The following is a 20,302-nucleotide window of genomic DNA, read 5'->3' as shown; positions in this document are numbered from 1 at the left end:
AACAGCCAGAATTCTAAGATAGTAATAATATGAGAAAAGAAGGACTCTACCAACATTTTTTTTTTTTTTTTTAATAGACCGAAGGACCTGTAGAATACTGGCTAAAAGAGAATGCCTTTGGGTTTAGTCTTAGGGCTAGGGCTGCGTGACAATAGAATTAGGGCTATCTTGATTTCAGGAAGGGCCCTTCTAGGCTGGTGTGGTGCATGCCTCCCATCTCCCACACATGAGACACAGTGCAGCTGGAGAATTAATTACTCTGCCTCATAACCCTCTACCCAGTATTCCAAGCAGCCACTGTCAGGCCAACCTGTGAACGGGAACCTGTTGGCCAGCCTTATTCCAGACTCTGACCCACCCTAAGGGTTGATTTTGTTAGGTTGATTTGGAATACACACTCGCTTTTAGTCTTTTTTAAAAGTGTTCATTATGTAATATTTGATTCATACAAAATAGTTTGTAGAGATACGTGTTCTAAAGCATGATAATAAAACGAATACATAAACCCACCACCTAACATAAAGAGAATTTTTTCAATCCCATTGAAGCTGCCAGTGTGCTCCTTCCCTGTCCCATCTTCTTTTCTCCTCTCTACCTTCAGAGGTAACTACTATTCTGATTTTTATGTGTATTATTTTCTTTGCACTTTTTTGCTTAACATTTTTATTGATGTATAACATTCATACAGTAAAGTCCCAAAATCTTAAATGTACAACTTCCTGAATTTTCACTCATGTACAAAACTGAGAAACTACCATCCAGATCAAGATATAGAACATTTCTCGTATCCCAGAAACCTCCCTTTTCGGTTGATTACCTCCCAGAGGTGGCCACTGTTGTGATCTCTAATATTGTAGATAGGTTTTGCCAGTTTTGGAATTTCTTACAGTTGCATCGTACAGTATGCACGGTTCTCTGCTTGGCTTCTTTTGCTGTTATTGTCTGAGATTGATCTGTACTGTCAGTAGCAGTAGTTTGTTCTTTTTCATTGCTGATCAGAATTCCATTGTGTGGATATATCACAATTTGTGTATCCATTCTCCTATTGATATACACTGAGTTGTTTTCAGCTTGGGGCCGTTATGAATAAACCTGCTATGAACATTCTTGTACATGTCTTTTGATGGATATAGCACCTGGGATGGTATTTGCTTGGTCATAGTTTGTATATGCATTTAGCATTAGAAGATACTGCCAAATGGTTTTTCAAATTAGTTGTATTTCTCTTTTTATAAAACATTTATTTTTAATTAATTAATTTTTAAATTGAAGTATAGTTGATTTACAGTTTAGTGTCAGGTGTACAGCAAAGTGATTCAGTTTTATATGTATATATACACACACACTTATCTGTACTTTTTCAGATTCTTTTCCATTATAGGTTATTACAAGATATTGAATATAGTTCCCTGTGCTATACAGTCGGTCCTTATTGTTTATGTTTTATATATAGTAGTGTATATCTGTTAAACCCAAACTCCTAATTTATCCCTCCCCCACTTCCCCCTTTGGTAACCATAAACTGTTTTCTATGTCTGAGAGTCTGTTTCTGTTTTGTAAGTGAGTTCGTTTGTATCACTTTTTTCTTTTTCTTTTTTTTTTTAATTTTTATTTTATATTGGAGCATAGTCGATTAACAATGTTGTGTTAGTTTCAGGTGTACAGCAAAGTGATTCAGTTATACATATACATGTATCTATTCTTTTTCAAATTCTTTTCCCGTTTAGGTTATTACAGAATATTGAGCAGAGTTCTCTGTACTATACAGTAGGTCCTTGTTGGTTATCTATTTTAAATATAGTAGTGTGCACATGTCAATCCCAAACTCCCAATCTATCCCCACCCCCCGACCCTTCCCCCCAGTGACCGTAAGTTTGTTCTCTAAGTCTGTGAATCTGTTTCTGTTTTATAAATAAATTCATTTGTATCTTTTTTTTTATTTTTTAGATTCTGCATATAAGCAATATCATATGATATTTGTCTTTCTCTGTCTGACTTACTTCACTTAGTATGATAATCTCCATATCCATCCATGTTGCTGCAAATGGCATTATTTTATTCTTTTTTGTGGCTGAGTAATATTCCATTATATATATGTACCACATTTTCTTTATCCCTTCGTCTGTCGATGGACATTTAGGTTGCTTCCATGTCTTGGCTATTGTAAATAGTGCTGCTAGGAGCATTGGGCTGCATGTATGTTTTCAAATTAGAGTTTTTGTCTTTTCCGGTTATATGCCCAGGAATGGGATTGCTGGATCATATGGTAGCTCTATTTTTAGTTTTGTAAGGAACCTCTATACTGTTCTCCATAGTGGCTGAACCAATTTACATTCCCACCAGCAGAGTGGGAGGGTTCCCTTTTCTCCACGCCCTCTCCAGCATTTATTATTTGTAGACTTTTTGATGATGGCTGCTCTGACTGGTGTGAAGTGATACCTCATTGTAGTTTTGATTTGCATTTCTCTGATAATTAGTGATGTTGAGCATCTTTTCATGTGCCTATTGTCCATCTGTATGTCTTCTTTGGAGAAATGTCTGTTTAGGTCTTCTGCCCTGGTTGTATTTTTCTTAATGAAACCAAGGCTAATTGAGTCCAGAGAGAGCACACATTATTATTTAAATAGTATGTCATCTGCTTTAGTAATGTCTCGATGCAAGAGAAGTATGATTTTGGGTCTTGAATTTATTACTGTTGGAAATGATACTTTCTGAACATGATTTATTCTCTGCTAAGTATTATTTAGTCTGCTTTCATTTTTTGTAACTTTACCCCCTTCTATGTAGCCTTTTCCTTTTCATAAATTGGAATCTTCTTATAATGCCCTTTCCTAAAAGGCATCATGTCAGATGATTTCTTAGAGAGCTGCTTTCTACAGTCATTTATTCATTCAACAGATATTGATTGAACTCCTGGTTTGTGTGGCCAGTGCAGTCATGATTGTTCCATTCTGGTTCAGATCTGAGCAGCGGCTTTGGTGTTCTGCTGCTGTTAGTTTTCTACACATGTCTGTGTAACAGGGTTGGACAGTCTTGGCTTTAATCTTGGTAGGCTGATGGAATTTCTAGAATCTTCATGCTAAAACACATAGCTAAATTTCAGTCCATCTTTGAATGTTCATTCAATGAAACTAAGCATAGGTCTTATTTTGTTTTTTAATTTATCGACAATTTTTTCCTACATAAATTATTTAAAATAGTATATTGTTAAATACAGAAAGGATTTTGTTTATATAATAAGTTTTTGTTTACATGAGTTTTTTTTTAATAAATCTTTAAATTTTATTTTACTTATTTTTGGCTGCATTGGGTCTTCGTTGTTGCGTGTGGGCTTTCTCTAGTTGCATCAAGAGGGTGTGCTACTCTTTGTTGCGTGTGCGGGCTTCTCATTGCGGTGGCTTCTCTTGTTGCAGAGCATGGGCTCTAGAGCGCAGGCTCAGTAGTTGTGGCTCACGGGCTTAGTCGCTCTGCAGCACGTGGGATCTTTCCGGACCAGGGCTTGAACCCGTGTCCTCTGCATTGGCAGGCGGGTTCTTAACCACTGCACCACCAGGGAAGCCCCGTTTACATGAGTTTTAATGAACTCTTTTATGGTTACTGGTTTAAAATCTCTTACTGGGGAGTTCCCTGGTGGCCTAGTGATTACGATTCTGGGCTTTCACTGCCGTGGCCTGGGTTCAGTCCCTGGCTGGGGAACTGAGATCCCGTGAGCCAAGTGGTGTGGGAAAAAAAAGAAAAATCTCTTACTAAAAATCATTCTTTTATTATATGTGCTAAAAAAAAAATGATTAAAAAAATACTGATGGGGTCCATGAAATGATTCATTACCGTGAAAGGAATGTGTGAGTCAGAAGAGATTGGGAACTGCTGGACTAGCATGTTATGTATTTTCTTTGGTAGAGTCAGCTATATTTTGGAATACACTGAGAAACAGTATACTATAGTCATTGAGAGCCCTCTGGAGGAGGCAGACTGCCTGGGTTCAGATCCTCATTTGGCCACTTACTAGCTGAGTGACCCTGAGTGAGTTAACTAACTTCTATTTGTCATTTCCTTCAAGTGAAACACATGGGTAATTATGTCTACCTCATAGGTTGCCGTGAGAATCAGGAGTTAATTGTGCTCTACAAGCAGTTTTTGTTTTAAAAATAAGAGAAAAAAAAGGTTTTTAGATAAAACCTTTCTCTGCTTTTGAATGCAATACATAGATTTGGGGTTATTTGCAAACTTCTCTTATGTAAAGGAATAATACTTCACTGCTAATAGTTTGTGATTTAGGGGTGATTTTTAGACTCTATTGACTTAGCTTACTTTATGAATTCAAAGTCAGATTCTCTAAGTGGTTTGGATCTTGGTTTTCTAAGCAAGAATACCCTTTTGTCTGGGTTTAGTCTTAAGAATGAGAGGTTACTTGAGTTGCTTTTGTAGGCCTTTAGGTCCTTAGATTGTAACAACTTAATGTTCTGTTGAATGTTCTTTTGCGGGGGGCGGAGTTTATCTTCTGTTTTTAATGGTCATGTAATTATGAACACTGTTTCCCTACTTTTGATTTCAGGACAGTATCCTTGATGAGCTTGACAAAGAAGAGAGTACCCATGATTCTTTGTCTCAAGAATCGGAGTCAGAAGAAGATGGGATTCATGTAGATTCACAAAAGGCTCTTGCTCTAAAAGAAAAGGTACTCTTTAGGTTAGCCGTTGGTTCCTTCAAGTAAGCAGGATATGTAGAAAATCATGTCCATCCCAAGATTTCTACAGCATAATTTAGGGGGTGTTCAGACTTTAAGCTGTTATTGGCTATATCGCTATCGGGAGGCAGTATAGTGTAGTGGTTAGGAGTATGTGCTCTAAAACCAGATTATCTAGGTTCACATCCTGTGACAAGTTCTTTAAATTGCCTGTGTGTACTCAGTTTTCTCAGCTGTAAAATAAGATTAATATTATTACTAAACCTCAATGGGTGGTTGTGTTATTAAATGAATTATTATATGTAAAGTGCTTGGAGCATACAGAGAGTTATTCCAGGGCTTTAAGTAGTAGACTGAAGTACTAATCAAATCAGCGCGTGATTCTTGACATGGACATTATATCCCACTCCTCCATATCACAGACCATCTTTGGTTGCTTTTTGGAACGTTCAACATCTCCCTGAGGAATGCCTCATTATTGTAAAACTGGCTATATTGCTTTTCAAAGAGGTGGCACTCTTTCAGATTAAAATTTATCTTTATGCCTTTCTTTTGTTACATTTCTGTGGGTTCTTATTGTCAACAAAAAGTATATAATGCTAGGTATTTTACTCGTTTTTCTGCCAGGGCTCTTGGATTGTGACCAAACTATGACTGTGTAGTGAATTTTAGCACTTGTAAAAAGACCACTTTGCTTAATTCCCTTGCCTTTCCTGTGAGCCTTGATCACATGGCTAATGAGATAGGAAGAGATGGATAATAATGAAAGAAAATGGCTCTGGAATTCTGTGCCAGTATATATCTGACTTGTATGCTTTTTCAGGGTAATAAATACTTCAAACAAGGAAAATATGATGAAGCGATTGAATGCTACACCAAAGGCATGGGTGCTGACCCATATAATCCTGTGTTACCAACAAACAGAGCATCAGCATACTTTAGACTGAAAAAGTAAGGAGTTTCCATAATGTGTGTGAATCTTTTATGTGTATATGGAGACTTTAAAAAAAAAAACCTTTCGTGATAAAATGTGTGGGAATGCTTGAAAAAGTTTTACATTTCTTTTCAACTATAAATTTTTATAACTCACTCCCTTTTATTTAGTTCTTTTACTTAAGCCATTTTAAACATTCAGGTGCTCAAACCCTGCTCCTGTAGCTCACTTTACTGAGGTGTTCCTCCTCTAAATGTTGAGTAATGATGCTCTTTACCTAATTCACAGACGCAAAAAAAGTTAGCGGGGTAAACATTTTTTGTAAATTAATTTTGCTTCATTATTTTGAAAAGTTATTTATCCACTATTTAACACAGAGAACTTTTATTATGGTAAACTTAAAATATGTTTCAACATTTGTTTAAGTCATACCCTTTAAATAAATACTTAATGTTGAAGAACATAAATGTGTATGGTCTTAATCCTAAGCAGGGAACTGACCTATCATAAGAAATTGTAAAAAGACAAATACCATCAAGGAGGACATTCTTACTGTTTTAATTATTTGGAAATACGAACTATATCGGTGTCTGAGTTTTTACTGTTTTAAATAGAATATTTTTAGATCTTTGAAACTCGTGCTATTCATATCCTGACAAATTAGGGGAATATTTACATTTTATAATATTTGATATCTACACTATGTAAGTGATGAAGAAAAATTTTAAATAAACCTGCATGAGCCTGCCACCCAGCTTAAGAACCAGAACATTATTTTTGAAGCTACCTTTGATATTCTTTTCCATATCCTGACCCTTGTCCCTCCTAGTAAACCATCATCTTGAGTTGTATATCATTCTTTTGATTTAAAAAAAAAAAAAGTTCATTATATATGTATGTATCTTTAAATAATATATTGTATAACATTGCTTATTTTTGAGCTTTAAAAGTATTTCATACTGGATGTAGTCTTCTGTGGCTTGTCTATTTCTTTGAATAGTATCTTTCTAAGATGTGTTTGTATTTTGCATATAGCTGTAGATCTCTCATTTTCACTGTTATATGCAGTTCCTTTTTAGTAATATACCATTATGTATCCATTCTCCGGTTGCTGGATTGTTGGTTTGTTCCTTTCTTTCTCTCTTTCCTTTTCTTCTCCCTGCTTTCTTTCCCTGCCTTCCACCCTCCTTCCCTTTCTTATTTAACAACAGTGATACTGTGAACACTCTTGTACCTATTTCTTGGTGCTGGGTCATAGGATGTGCACAGGTTCAACTTTAAATGGTGGTAACCAGTTGCTACAAGGGGAGTTGTAACATTCCTGTTAGCAGTGTATAAGAGTGAATGTTCCGTATCTTTACCAACACGGGTATAATTGGGCTTCTGAATTGTTTTCAGTCTAGGGGGTGTAAAATGGTAATTCACTGTGGCCTTAACTTGCATTTCCCCAATTTCTACTGAGGTTGAGCATCTTCTTATATGTTTATTCACCACTTATTTACTTTTTTCTGTGAAATGTCTGTTTTATCTTTTGACCATTTTTCTGTTAGCCTGTTTTGCTGTTGATTTTTAAGAGTTCTTTATTCTAGATACTAATTCTTTAGTGTTTATTTATAATAATTATCTTGTCTCAATTTGTAGTTGGTCTTCCTTTTTTTATGGAGTCTTGGTGAGCAGAAATTTTTAATTTAATATAATTTTTTATTTTTATTATTATTTTTATTTATTTATTTATTTATTTATTTATTTATTTATTTATTTATTTTTTGCGGTTCGCGGGCCTCTCACTGCTGTGGCCTCTCCCGGTGCAGAGCACAGGCTCTGGATGCGCAGGCTCAGCGGCCATGGCTCACGGGCCTAGCCTCTCCGCTAGGGTAGAGATCTGGGAAGATGTGGGATCTTCCCAGACCGGGGCATGAACCTGTGTCCCCTGCATCGGCAGGCGGACTCTCAACCACTGCGCCACCTAATTTTATTTTTTTAAAATATATTATTATTATTATTTTTTCGACCCCACCATGTGGCATGTGGGATCTTAGTTCCCCAACCAGGGATTGAACCTGTGCCCCCTGCATTGGGAGCTCAGAGTCTCAACTACAGACTGCCAGGGAAGTCCCAGAAATTTTTAATTTTAATGTATTTCATTTATTGATTTTTGTAAAATGTTGGCACTTTGAAAAATATGATTTGTTAAAGTAGTTTCCTTCCCTGAGTTCGTAACAGTCTCCTATATTTACTCCTAAAAGTTTTACTTTTCACGCTTAAGTCTTTTTATATATGCTGAAGGTAGAATTCCAGTTTCATATCTTTTCACATGAATATCCCAGTTGTTTCAGACCTATTTGTTGAATATCCGTGCTTTCCCCATGAATCTGCAGTTCCACTGTTGTCATATGTCAGGTTTGCACGGATCTCTTTTTCATCTCTCTGTTCTTTACATTGATCTGTTGCCCATTACTATAACCATTCCACACTGTCTTTAATTATTATAGCATTATAATTATAATGTCTTGGTATTTAGTATAGGGCATTCTCCTACCTTATTATTCTTTAGGAATGTTGGGTATTTTTGAACTTTTACTTATCAGTATAAATTTTAGAATCATCTTGTCAAATTCCTTGAAAACTTTTGATTACAATTGCATTGGATTTATAGATCAGTTTGGAGAGAATTATACTGTTGTGTTTTTGTGTCTTATTATAGATGAATGTGAAATTGCTCTACTTCTTTGATGTCTTTGAAGACAGTCTTGTAATTTTCTGCATATGGATCTTGTACATCTTTTGTTAGATTTATCAGTTTTTTGTTGCTGATCTCTAGTAGAGTAGCCACCTTGCTAAACTTTCATTATTTCTAACAATGTCTCCGGATTGTTTTTGAGTTTTCTTGATAGACCATCATATCATCTAAGAATGTCAGTTTTGTTCCTTCCTTTACAGTTCTTTTGGCTGTTATTTCTTTCTTACGGAACTACATTGGCCAGGACCTCTAGCACAGTACTGAGAAAAAGCGGTGATAGTGGGCATTTTTGTTCTTTGCTTTAAAGGGAGTAGTGCTCAAGTCTCACCATCAGGAATTATTGATTTTAGTGGGCTTCACTAAAAGGAGATGGGAAACATGCCTTCAATTGGGAAGTAAATTCCCTTTTCAGAGATTTCAGAAACAAATTTTTTGAAGTTTTGGTTTAACAGATGATTTTTATTTATTTTTTTAAATTGCAGATTTGCTGTTGCTGAGTCTGATTGTAATTTAGCAATTGCCTTGAATAGAAGTTATACAAAGGCTTATGCAAGACGAGGTGCTGCTCGATTTGCTTTGCAAAAATTAGAGGATGCCAAAAAAGGTATTAATATTTTCCAAGTCATCCATATCTAAAAGATTATTTAAAATTTTAATTTAACTGATGCTATACGAAGAATAATAGAGAATGACAGTTACTACCTTCAGAGCTCTGTCTATTATTGAATAAAACTCATTTTTGCAATTTAAAATGTGTCTTGATATTTTGGGAAAAGAGCATGTTATTTGCCACCAATTAGACTTTGGTTCAAATTCTCATTTGACCATGAGCTGTGTGACCAGGAGAAGGTTACGTATCTTCTCTGATTTTCAATTTCTCATCTGTAAAATAGGGATTAAAACATCTTGTTGGCTATTATGAGGCTAGAGGTAATGCATGTAAAGCCTTAACACATTTTTATTTATTTGTAAATTCTAATCCTTCCATTATTCCATAAAATAGGTTTGCATGGTACAAATCACAAAATCTGAATGACGCTGATGTCTGAAAGATTGTGCTCCTTCTTGGTTTTATGAAGTATAACTTATGATAGCAAGTATTCTCCCCGGGGCTGGTAGAAGGAGGTGATCTGTCACAAGGATTCTGTCAGGGTTTTGTCTGTCCTGGGGGAATGGAGGAAGTCCAGTGGCATAATGTTAGTGTTTCTTAGTTCCTCTTAATTTTGCTACAGGATACTTACCTATTTGTCACATGTAAGCAAATGATTGTTGTTCTATACCGGTTTTTTAATCTCATATGTCTTTCAAATATTCTTTATCTTCTGTTTTACTCAGATTATGAAAAAGTATTAGAACTGGAACCCAATAACTTTGAAGCTACAAATGAACTCAGGAAAATTAATCAGGTAAACTGGTTATTTAAATTAAGTACATTACTTATTACTTTTATTTGATAAAGTAAAGGTTTTTGCATAGACTTTGTACTATGTAACATAGACATTTTTCTACTTTTAATTCTTTGTACTATAGAGATTTTTACTAAACAAATTTGTAAGCTAGAGGTGGTATAATGGTATTTAAAGATTCTTAATTAGTTATTATCTTAAAAAGTTGTCTGAGATATTTAGAACTACTGCTGCTTCACTTTTTCCTAGATGTTAGAATCATTTTTTTTTATCTCACTGATTTTTCTTATTTGGCTTGTGCTTTGATTTTTGTACTTTTGCATATTTCTTTGATTTTGTATAGTTTTAAAGTTGCTCCATCTTTATGGTTTATATAGCAAAAATAATACTAATTTTTTAACAGTAAGAAAATAGGTACTTAAATGTAAAATTTGCTGTCAAATGATACTGAACAGTTACATATTCCTTTTACTTTGCTGTTGAATCAGTTATAATTATTTTACCATCTGTTGAAACTTTGACAAAAAAGTGACAATGATTGGGGAAAGTCTGCCTTTAAATATTGCCATTACTTATTGCACGTAAAATCTGTTGGTAGATATATCAACTTGATTATAATTGTGAACTGTATTGTATATTTTCGTGTTTTGTCCTAGGTCAAATAATGACTATGAATATTAAATTTGAGAAATTTGGTGATGTGGTCTCAATTACCTTCTTTATTTTTGAAAATTGTTCCTAGAACAGTGTAGAAATTCGATAAATATTTGTTGAATAAATGAACAACTGTCTTTAGTGAATATTACTTATTTTAATTGGAATAAGATGCACATTAAATTTCTTTGCTTTTTATTTTAGTAAGTAGAAAGATTTTAAATTGGCGTAAATATTATTTTAATTATTTGAAATGTGGCAGGAATTCTAATATATTTGAATAATTTATTGTTTTAAAGTCAAATATGTATGCGTCTTCCATTACTTGTTTTATTTTAGCTGACTGCTGTGTCTCCTAGGCTTTAACTTCTAAAGAAAACTCATATCCAGAGGAAGCTGATACAATGACTAAGTCAGCTGAAGGAGAGAAAAAACAAATTGAAGAGCAACAGAATAAACAGCAGGCCATTTCAGAGAAAGATCGGGTAATCCAGGATTCCAACAAATATATGTTTCTCTGAGCTTACTCTTAGCTTTTTGTGTATCAGTTAAGTTTCTGTCTTTCCTAATATTATATTAAAATTCTTCTTCAGTAGAAACTGAAACTTAAATATACTAAAACTTCTGGGACCTACTAATTAAAACTTTGAGTAATTGATGACTTAATACATAATATTAAAAAAGTATTTAAGTTTAGGAAACAAATTACTTTTGAGCATTTTAACATATATTTACATATTGTGGTTATAAATTTAACATACAAATAAATTACAATTCATTCTTACTTATTTTTCATTAACTCCCACTGAACTATTTCTGATAAAAATTTCTTTAGAAATCCTGAGTTGAGATTTAATTTAACATATTATAGCCTTTCATGGACCCGCAACAAATACTTATGGAATGATTATTGATTGTGATATATCTGATTCTGATTAGAAATAAATGTTAGTGAACTCTAGTATACACATTCCAATACAGTTTAATTTATCCTATGTTTAGGCATATTAATGTTACTGAAGAGTGAGCTGTACAGTCTGATACTCTGTTCTTTCACAAAAATTATTTGAGTTTTGAAATTCTTCTGTAGAGATTCTATTTTTTTTGGCTGTGCCTTGTGGCTTGTGGGATCTTAGTTCCCTGACCAGGGTTTGAACCAAGACCCTCAGCAGTGAGAGCGTGGAGTCCTAACCACTGGACCGCCAGGGAATTCCCTGTACAGATTCTAATATTACTAAAGAGTATAATATTCGGGCCTGTATTTATTTATAAAATCCTATTTACTTATTTATTTTTTGGCTATGTTGGTCTTTGTTGCTGCGCGCGGGCTTTCTCTAGTTGCCGTGAGTGGCAGCTACTCTGCGTTGTGGTGCCCAGGCTTCTCATTGTGGTGGCTTCTCTTGTTGCAGAGCACGGGCTCTAGGCACATGGGCTTCAGTAGTTCTGGCGCACGGGCTTCAGTAGTTGTGGCTCACGGGCTCTAGAGTGCAGGCTCAGTAGTTGTGGCACCTGGGCTTAGTTGCTCCACGGCATGTGGGATCTTCCCAGACCGGGGCACGAACCCGTGTCCCCTGCATCGGCAAGTGGACTCTCAACCACTGCGCCACCAGGGAAGCCCCTGGGCTTATATTTATTAAAATGTGTTTTTAATTTAAGCTTTGTCCAATCTTAATTAATAAAATAATGGTTAATGCCGCAAGGTAATATAGTAGCATACTTTTTTTTTAGTACTCAAAAGAGATTAACACCATTATAAAAGCAATCCAAACTAACAGATTCTAAAACATGTATCATGGATTTTTAGCAATTAAAATATAGTTTAATTATTGATATAATAATGATGGGTATACTTGAAGTGTTGCTAAAGATTTGAATTCAACTAACTTTTCTTTTTTTGCATTTTCTTTTTTATTCTTCTCCATACTTCTTTCCAAAATGACAGGGGAATGCATTTTTCAAAGAGGGGAAATATGAAAGAGCAATCGAATGCTATACTCGAGGGATAGCAGCAGATGGCGCTAATGCCCTTCTTCCAGCTAACAGAGCAATGGCCTATCTGAAGATTCAGAAGTAAGTATTGGTTACTTTTAATTCTTTTCAAGATGAAAAATGAAATTTACCATAAATTGGCATATTAGCTAAATAATAAATTTAAATTTAATTCATTTACTTCTAAGCATTAAAGTTAGAGAGAGAGAGAGAGAGTGTGTATGTGTGTCATAGTACATATTCAGTAAAAGTTAGCTCTAAAATATTTTTCCAGTTTTAATGCTCTGGCATTACACAGTTTAACACTTCTTTAATTTCTTTATGTTATTCTGAATTAGTGATTTGAAAGTTATTTTTAACCTCAGAACCCTTTGGGCAGAATCTTATCTGGAAGTGTATACATATATAACAAAAGGGAATTGCTGTCATTGAAACTGCTGATTGATTACATATACAACTAAAACTTGGTCCTGTGATACTAACCACATATTTCTGGATGCACTCAAGGGCTCCATGTTGGACAGTCAGCAGGATAATATCTGATGACAGAAACTATGTCTTTGAATCTGTTGTAATAATACTTTACACACTAGTTACAGAATTAAAAATTCCTATAAATATTATAAGTAAGGATTCTAAACTATTTTGGTGCCGTAGACCACTTTGGCTGCGTGGTGCACCTTTCTCAAGATAATATTTTTAACTGCATAATGATACATTTAGGGTTACAAAGGAAATCAACTATGTTGAAATAGAGTTTTAAAAATATTAAAATTTGTGACACATTGGTGTACATACTTTTAAAAATGAACATAGTACAAAATGAGAAACTATGTTTAAAATACAGGCAAGTTAAAAACAAATAAAAATACAGGCAAGTTAAAGTTAAAAAATTTTTTTAAAGACATATTATTGTGAAAGTTTGAATAAAGCCACTAGAATTTGGGGGTTCTTTGACACATCTTCCACATATTGATCAACCAGTATGTAATGTGATATGAAAATAACTGATTTTTATTGGTGACAAAGTCATAGGTACTGTTTTTACTACTGTGGTTTGTTATCTACACTTATAATTGAAAGGAAAGCTGCATTTCCTTTAAAAGTTAATGAAAATAAGGGTACAGTATTTTTCCCATCCAAGTTTTCAGATATCTCACAGGATCTCAGGATAGGAACCTCTATCATATAAGAAAATTTTGATTGTATATTTAACCTCATTGAAATTAATAGATACATTAGAAGTGTATTATTTTGATTAGTCAGAGTAAAGATCATTGCATATCTTACTAGCTTAGGAAAATTTTGAATTTTGCTATTCCAGAATTGCACATGATTTAAAAATTGTAAGGCCTGCATTTTTAGGTTTGACTAGTGCCAAGAATAATACCTTCTAATAGGTGATTATATTTACATTTATGAGAGCTCTAATTTATTGTGTTTTATTGCTTTAGTTGATAACCACATAAGTATATTATGACAAGTTAACAGTATTTTTTAATTTGAAGGAACTATTATGTGACTTTTTTAAACACCTTTAGTGGAGTATAATTGCTTTACAATGGTGCATTAGTTTCTGCCTTATAACAAAGTGAATCAGCTATACATATACATATGTCCCCATATCTCCTCCCTCTTGAGTCTCCCTCCCATCCTCCCTATCCCACCCCTCTAGGTGGTCACAAAGCACTGAGCTGATCTCCCTGTGCTATGCAGCTGCTTCCCACTAGCTATCTGTTTTACATTTGGTAGTACATATATGTCCATGCCACTCTCACTTCGTCCCAGCTTACCTTTCCCCCTCCTGGTGTCCTCAAGTCCATTGTCTACATCTGCATCTTTATTCCTGTCCTGCCCCTATGTTCTTCATAACCATTTTGTTTTTTTTAGATTCCATGTATATGTATTAGCATACGGTATGTGTTTTTCTCTTTCTGACTTACTTCACTCTGTATGACAGACTCTAGGTCCATCCACCTCACTACAAATAACTCAATTTCGTTTCTTTTTATGGCTGAGTAGTACTCCATTGTATATATGTGCCACGTCTTCTTTATCCATTCATCTGTCGATGGACACTTAGGTTGCTTCCATGTCCTGGCTATTGTAAATAGAGCTGCAGTGAACATTTTGGTACAGGACTTTTTGAATTATGGTTTTCTCAGGGTATATGCCCAGTAGTGGGATTGCTCGGTCATATGGTAGTTCTATTTGTAGTTTTTTAAGGAACCTCCATACTGTTCTCCATAGTGGCTGTATCAATTTACATTCCCACCAACAGTGCAAGAGGGTTCCCTTTTCTCCACACGTTCTCCAGCATGTATTGTTTGTAGATTTTTTTGATGATGGCCGTTCTGACTGGTGTGAGGTGATACCTCATTGTAGTTTTGATTTGCATTTCTCTAATGATTAATGATGTTGAGCATCCTTTCATGTGTTTGTTGGCAGTCTGTATATCTTCTTTGGAGAAATGTCTATTTAGGTCTTCTGCCCATTTGCAGATTGCGTTGTTTGTTTTTTTGATATTGAGCTGTATGAGCTGCTTGTATATTTTGGAAATTAATCCTTTGTCAGTTGCTTCATTTGCAAATATTTTCTCCCATTCTGAGGGTTGTCTTTTGGTCTTGTTTATGGTTTCCTTTGCTGTGCAAAAGCTTTGAAGTTTCATTAGGTCCCATTTGTTTATTTTTGTTTTTATTTCCATTTCTCTAGGAGGTGAGTCAAAAAGGATCTTGCTGTGATTTATGTCATAGGGTGTTCTGCCAATGTTTTCCTCTAAGAGTTTTATAGTGTCTGGCCTTACATTTAGGTCTTTAATCCATTTTGAGTTTATTTTTGTGTATGGTGTTAGGGAGTGTTCTGATTTCATTCTTTTACATGTAGCTGTCCAGTTTTCCCAGCACCACTTATTGAAGAGGCTGTCTTTTCTCCATTGTATATCCTTGCCTCCTTTATCAAAAATAAGGTGACCATATGTGCGTGGGTTTATCTCTGGGCTTTCTATCCTGTTCCATTGATCTATATTTCAGTTTTTGTGGCCAGTACCATACTGTCTTGGTACTGTAGCTTTGTAGTATAGTCTGAAGTCAGGGAGCCTGATTCCTCCAGCTCTGTTTTTCTTTCTCAAGATTGGTTATTCAGAGTCTTTTGTGTTTGCATACAAATTGTGAAATTTTTTGTTCTAGTTCTGTGAAAAATGCTATTGGTAGTTTGATAGGGATTGCATTGAATCTGTAGATTGCTTTGGGTAGTATAGTCATTTTCACAGTGTTGATTATTCCAATCCAAGAACATGGTATATCTCTCCATCTGTTTGTATCTTTATTTTCTTTCATCAGTGTCTTATAGTTTTCTGCATACAGGTCTTTTGTCTCTGTAGGTAGGTGTATTCCTAGGTATTTTATTCTTTTGTTGCAGTGGTCAATGGGAGTGTTTCCTTAATTTCTCTTTCTGACTTTTCATCATTAGTTTATAGGAATGCCAGAGATTTCTGTGCATTAATTTTGTATCCTGCTACTTTACCAAATTCATTGATTAGCTCTCGTAGTTTTCTGGTAGCATCTTTAGGATTCTCTATGTATAGTATCATGTCATCTGCAGACAGTGACAGCTTTACTTCTTCTTTTCTGATTTGGATTCCTTTTATTTCTTTTTCTTCTCTGACTGCTGTGGCTAAAACTTCCACGACTATGTTGAATAATAGTGGTGAGAATGGGCAGCCTTGCCTTGTTACTGATCTTAGTGGAAATGGTTTCAGTTTTTCACCATTGAGAACAATGTTGGCTGTCGGTTTGTCATATATGGCCTTTATTATGTTGAGATAAGTTCCCTCTATGCCTACTTTCTGGAGGGTTTTTATCATAAGTGGGTGTTGAATTGTGTTGAAAGCTTTTTCTGCATCTAATGAGATGATCTTATGGTTTTTATTCTTCAGTTTGTTAATATGGTGTATCACATTGATTGATTTGCATACATTGAAGAATCCTTGCATTCCTAGGATAAACCCCACTTGATCATGGTGTATGATCCTTTTAATGTGCTGTTGGATTCCATTTGCTAGTATTCTGTTGAGGATTTTTGCATCTATGTTCATCATTGCTGTTGGCCTGTAGTTTTCTTTCTCTGAGACATCTTTGTCTGGTTTTGTCTGGAAGTGTTTGAGAAGGATAGGTGTTAGCTCTTCTCTAAATATTTGATAGAATTTGCCTGTGAAGTCATCTGGTCCTGGGCTTTTATTTGCTGGAAGATTTTTAATCACAGTCTCAATTTCAGTGCTTGTTTTTGGTCTGTTTATATATTCTATTTCTTCCTGGTTCAGTCTTGGAAGGTTGTGCCTTTCTAAGAATTTGTTCATTTCTTCCAGGTTGTCCATTTTATTCGCATATAGTTGCTTGTAGTAGTCTCTCATGATCCTTTGTATTTCTGCAGTGTCAGTTGTTACTTCTCCTTTTTCATTTCTAATTCTGTCGATTTGAGTCTTCTCCCTTTTTTTCTTGATGAGTCTGGCTAATGGTTTATCAATTTTATTTATCTTCTCAAAGAACCAGGTTTTAGTTTTATTGATCTTTGCTATTGTTTCCTCATTTCTGTTTCATTTATTTCTGATCTGATCTTTATGATTTCTTTCCTCTTGTTAACTTCAGTGTTTTTTTGTTCTTTTTTCTTTAATTGCTTTAGGTGTAAGATTAGGTTGTTTATTTGAGATGTTTCTTGTTTCTTGAGGTAGGATTGTATTGCTATAAATTTCCCTCTTAGAACTGCTTTTGCTGCATCCCATTGGTGTTGGGTCGTCATGTTTTCATTGTCATTTGTTTCTAGGTATTTTTTGATTTCCTCTTTGATTTCTTCAGTGATCTCTTGCTTATTAAGTAGCGCATTGTTTAGCCTCCATGAGCTTGTATTTTTTACAGATTTTTTCCTGTAATTGATTTCTAGTCTCATAGCATTGTGGTTGGAAAACAGACTTGATGCAATTTCAATTTTCTTAAATTTATCAAGAGTTGGTTTGTGACCCAGGATATGATCTGTCCTGGAGAATGTCCCATGAGCACTTGAGAAGAAAGTGTATTCTGTTGTTTTTGGATGAAATGTCCTATAGATATCAATTAAGCCCATCTTGTTTATTGTATCATTTAAAGCTTGTGTTTCCTTGTTTATTTTCATTTTGGATGATCTGTCCATTGGGGAAAGTAGGGTATTAAAGTCCCCTACTATGAATGTGTTACTGTCGATTTCCCCCTTTATGGCTGTTAGCATTTGCCTTATGTATTGAGGTGCTCCTATGTTGGGTGCATAAATACTTACAATTGTTATATCGTCTTCTTGGATTGAGCCCTTGATCATTATGTAGTGCCCTTCTTTGTCTCTTGTAATAGTCTTTATTTTAAAGTCTATTTTATCTTATACGAGAATTGCTACTCCAGCTTTCTTTTGATTTCCATTTGCATGGAATATCTTTTTTCCTTCCCCTCACTTTCACTCTGTATGTGTCCCTAGTTCTGAAGTGGGTCTCCTGTAGACAGCATATATATGGGTTTTGTTTTTGTATCCATTCAGCCAGTCTATGTCTTTTGGTTGGGGCATTTAATCCATTTACACTTAAGGTAATTATCAATATGTATGTCCCTATTACCATTTTCTTAATTGTTTTGGGTTTGTTATTGTAGGTCTTTTCCTTCTCTTGTGTTTCTTGCCTAGAGAAGTTCCTTCAGCCTTTGTTGTAAAGCTGGTTTGGTGGTGCTGAATTCTCTTAGCTTTTGCTTGTCTGTAAAGCTTTTGATTTCTCCATCGAATCTGAATGAGATCCTTGCTGGGTAGAGTAATCTTGGTTGTAGGTTTTTCCCTTTCATCACTTTAAATATGTCCTGCCACTCCATTCTGGCTTGCAGAGTTTCTGCTGAAAGATCAGCTGTTAACCTTATGGGGATTCTCTTATATGTTTTTTGTTGTTTTTCCCTTGCTGCTTTTAATATGTTTTCTTTGTATTTAATTTTTGATACTGTGATTAATATGTGTCTTGGCGTGTTTCTCCTTGGATTTATCCTGTATGGGACTCACTGAGCTTCGTGGCGTTGATTGACTATTTTCTTTCCCATATTAGAGAAGTTTTCAACTATAATCTCTTCAAATATTTTCTCAGTCCCTTTCTTTTTCTCTTCTTCTTCTGGGACCCCTATAATTTGAATGTTGGTGCATTTAATGTTGTTCCAGAGGTCTCTGAGACTGTCATCCATTCTTTTCATTCTTTTTTCTTTATTCTGCTCTGCAGTAGTTTTTTCCACTATTTTATCTTCCAGGTCACTTATCCGTTCTTCTGCCTCAGTTTTTCTGCTACTGATTCCTTTTAGAGAATTTTTAATTTCATTTATTGTGTTGTTCATCATTGTTTGTTTACTCTTTATTTCTTCTAGGTCCTTGTTAAACGTTTCTTGTATTTTCTCCATTCTATTTCCAAGATTTTGGATCATCTTTACTATCATTACTCTGAATTCTTTTTCAGGTAGACTGCCTATTTCCTCTTCATTTGTTAGGTCTGGTGGGTTTTTATCTTGCTCCTTCATCTGCTGTGTGTTTCTCCGTCTTCTCATTTTGCTTAACTTACTGTGTTTGGGGTCTCCTTTTTGCAGACTGCAGGTTTGTAGTTCCTGTTGTTTTTTGGTGTCTTCCTGAAGTGGCTAACGTTGGTTCAGTGGCTTGTGTAGGCTTCCTGGTGGAGGGGACTAGTGCCTGTGTTCTGGTGGATGAGGCTGGATCTTGTCTTTCTCATGGGCAGGTCCGTGTCCGGTGGTGTGTTTTGGGGTGTTTGTGACCTTATTATGATTTTAGGCAGCCTCTCTGCTAATGGGTGGGGTCGCGTTCCTATCTTGCTAGTTGTTTGGCATAGGGTGTCCAGCACTGTAGCTTGCTGGTCGTTGAGTGGAGCTGGGTCTTAACGTTGAGATGGAGATCCCTGGGAGAGCTTTCGCCGTTTGATATTACGTGGATCTGAGAGGTCTCTGGTGGACCAGTGTCCTGAACTTGGCTCTCCCACCTCAGAGGCACAGGCCTGACACCTGGCTGGAGCAGCAAGACCCTGTCAGGCACATGGCTCAGAAGAAAAGGGAGAAAAAAAGAGAGAGGAAAAAAGAGAAATAAAATAAAGTTATTAAAATAAAAAAATTAAAAAGTAATATGAAAAGAAAAAGAAGAGAGCAACCAAACCAAAAAACAAATCCACCAATGATAACAAATACTAAAAACTATACAAAAAAAACCCCCAAAATTAACGGACAGACAGAACCCTAGGACAAATGGTAAAAGCAAAGCTGTGCAGACAAAATCACACACAGAAGCATACTCATACACACTCACAAAAAGAGAAAAAGGAAAAAAATATATCGTTGCTCCCAAAGTCCACCTCCTGAATTTGGGATGATTCGTTGTCTATTCAGGTATTCCACAGATACAGGGTACATCAAGTTGATTGTGGAGATTTAATCCGCTGCTCCTGAGGCTGCTGGGAGAGATTTCCCTTTCTCTTCTTGGTTTGCACAGCTCCCGGGGCTCAGCTTTGGATTTGGCCCCGCCTCTGCGTGTAGGTCGCCGGAGGGCGTCTGTTCTTTGCTCAGACAGGACGGGGTTAAAGGAGCAGCTGCTTCGGGGACTCTGGCTCACTCAGGCCGCGGGGAGGGAGGGGTACGGATGCGGGGTGAGCCTGCGGTGGCAGAGGCCAGCGGGACGTTGCAACAGCCTGAGGTGTGCCGTGTGCGTTCTCCTGGGAAAGTTGTCCCTGGATCACGGGACCCTGGCAGTGGTGGCTGCACAGGTTCCTGGGAGGGGTGGTGTGGATAGTGACCTGTGCTTGCACACAGGCTTCTTGGTGGCTGCAGTAGCAGCCTCAGCATCCCATGCCC

At 35.8% G+C, this 20,302-nt stretch overlaps 1 protein-coding gene across 3 annotated transcripts in view; it reads left to right on the top strand.

Moving 5' to 3' along the window:
• The window catches only part of RPAP3 (RNA polymerase II associated protein 3), a 41,531-nt gene that overhangs the window by 4,429 nt on the left and 16,800 nt on the right, over window positions 1–20,302 (top strand). For 2 of the 3 annotated variants that reach the window (XM_029206563.1, XM_029206564.1), the window contains exons 4-9: window positions 4,556–4,678; window positions 5,511–5,638; window positions 8,844–8,965; window positions 9,697–9,767; window positions 10,781–10,906; window positions 12,364–12,491. In XM_029206563.1, coding sequence (XP_029062396.1) covers window positions 4,556–4,678; window positions 5,511–5,638; window positions 8,844–8,965; window positions 9,697–9,767; window positions 10,781–10,906; window positions 12,364–12,491 — 698 coding nt within the window. Of the gene's footprint in view, window positions 1–4,555; window positions 4,679–5,510; window positions 5,639–8,843; window positions 8,966–9,696; window positions 9,768–10,760; window positions 10,907–12,363; window positions 12,492–20,302 lie in introns of those variants that run through there. The other variant, XM_029206565.1, reaches the window with a different exon arrangement.

The sequence above is a fragment of the Monodon monoceros genome, unplaced genomic scaffold, assembly GCF_005190385.1.
Source record: "Monodon monoceros isolate NGI ecotype Baffin Bay Population unplaced genomic scaffold, NGI_Narwhal_1 Super_Scaffold_6, whole genome shotgun sequence".
Taxonomy (NCBI): Eukaryota; Metazoa; Chordata; class Mammalia; order Artiodactyla; family Monodontidae; genus Monodon; species Monodon monoceros.
This window is presented reverse-complemented; position numbering and strand designations above follow the sequence as displayed.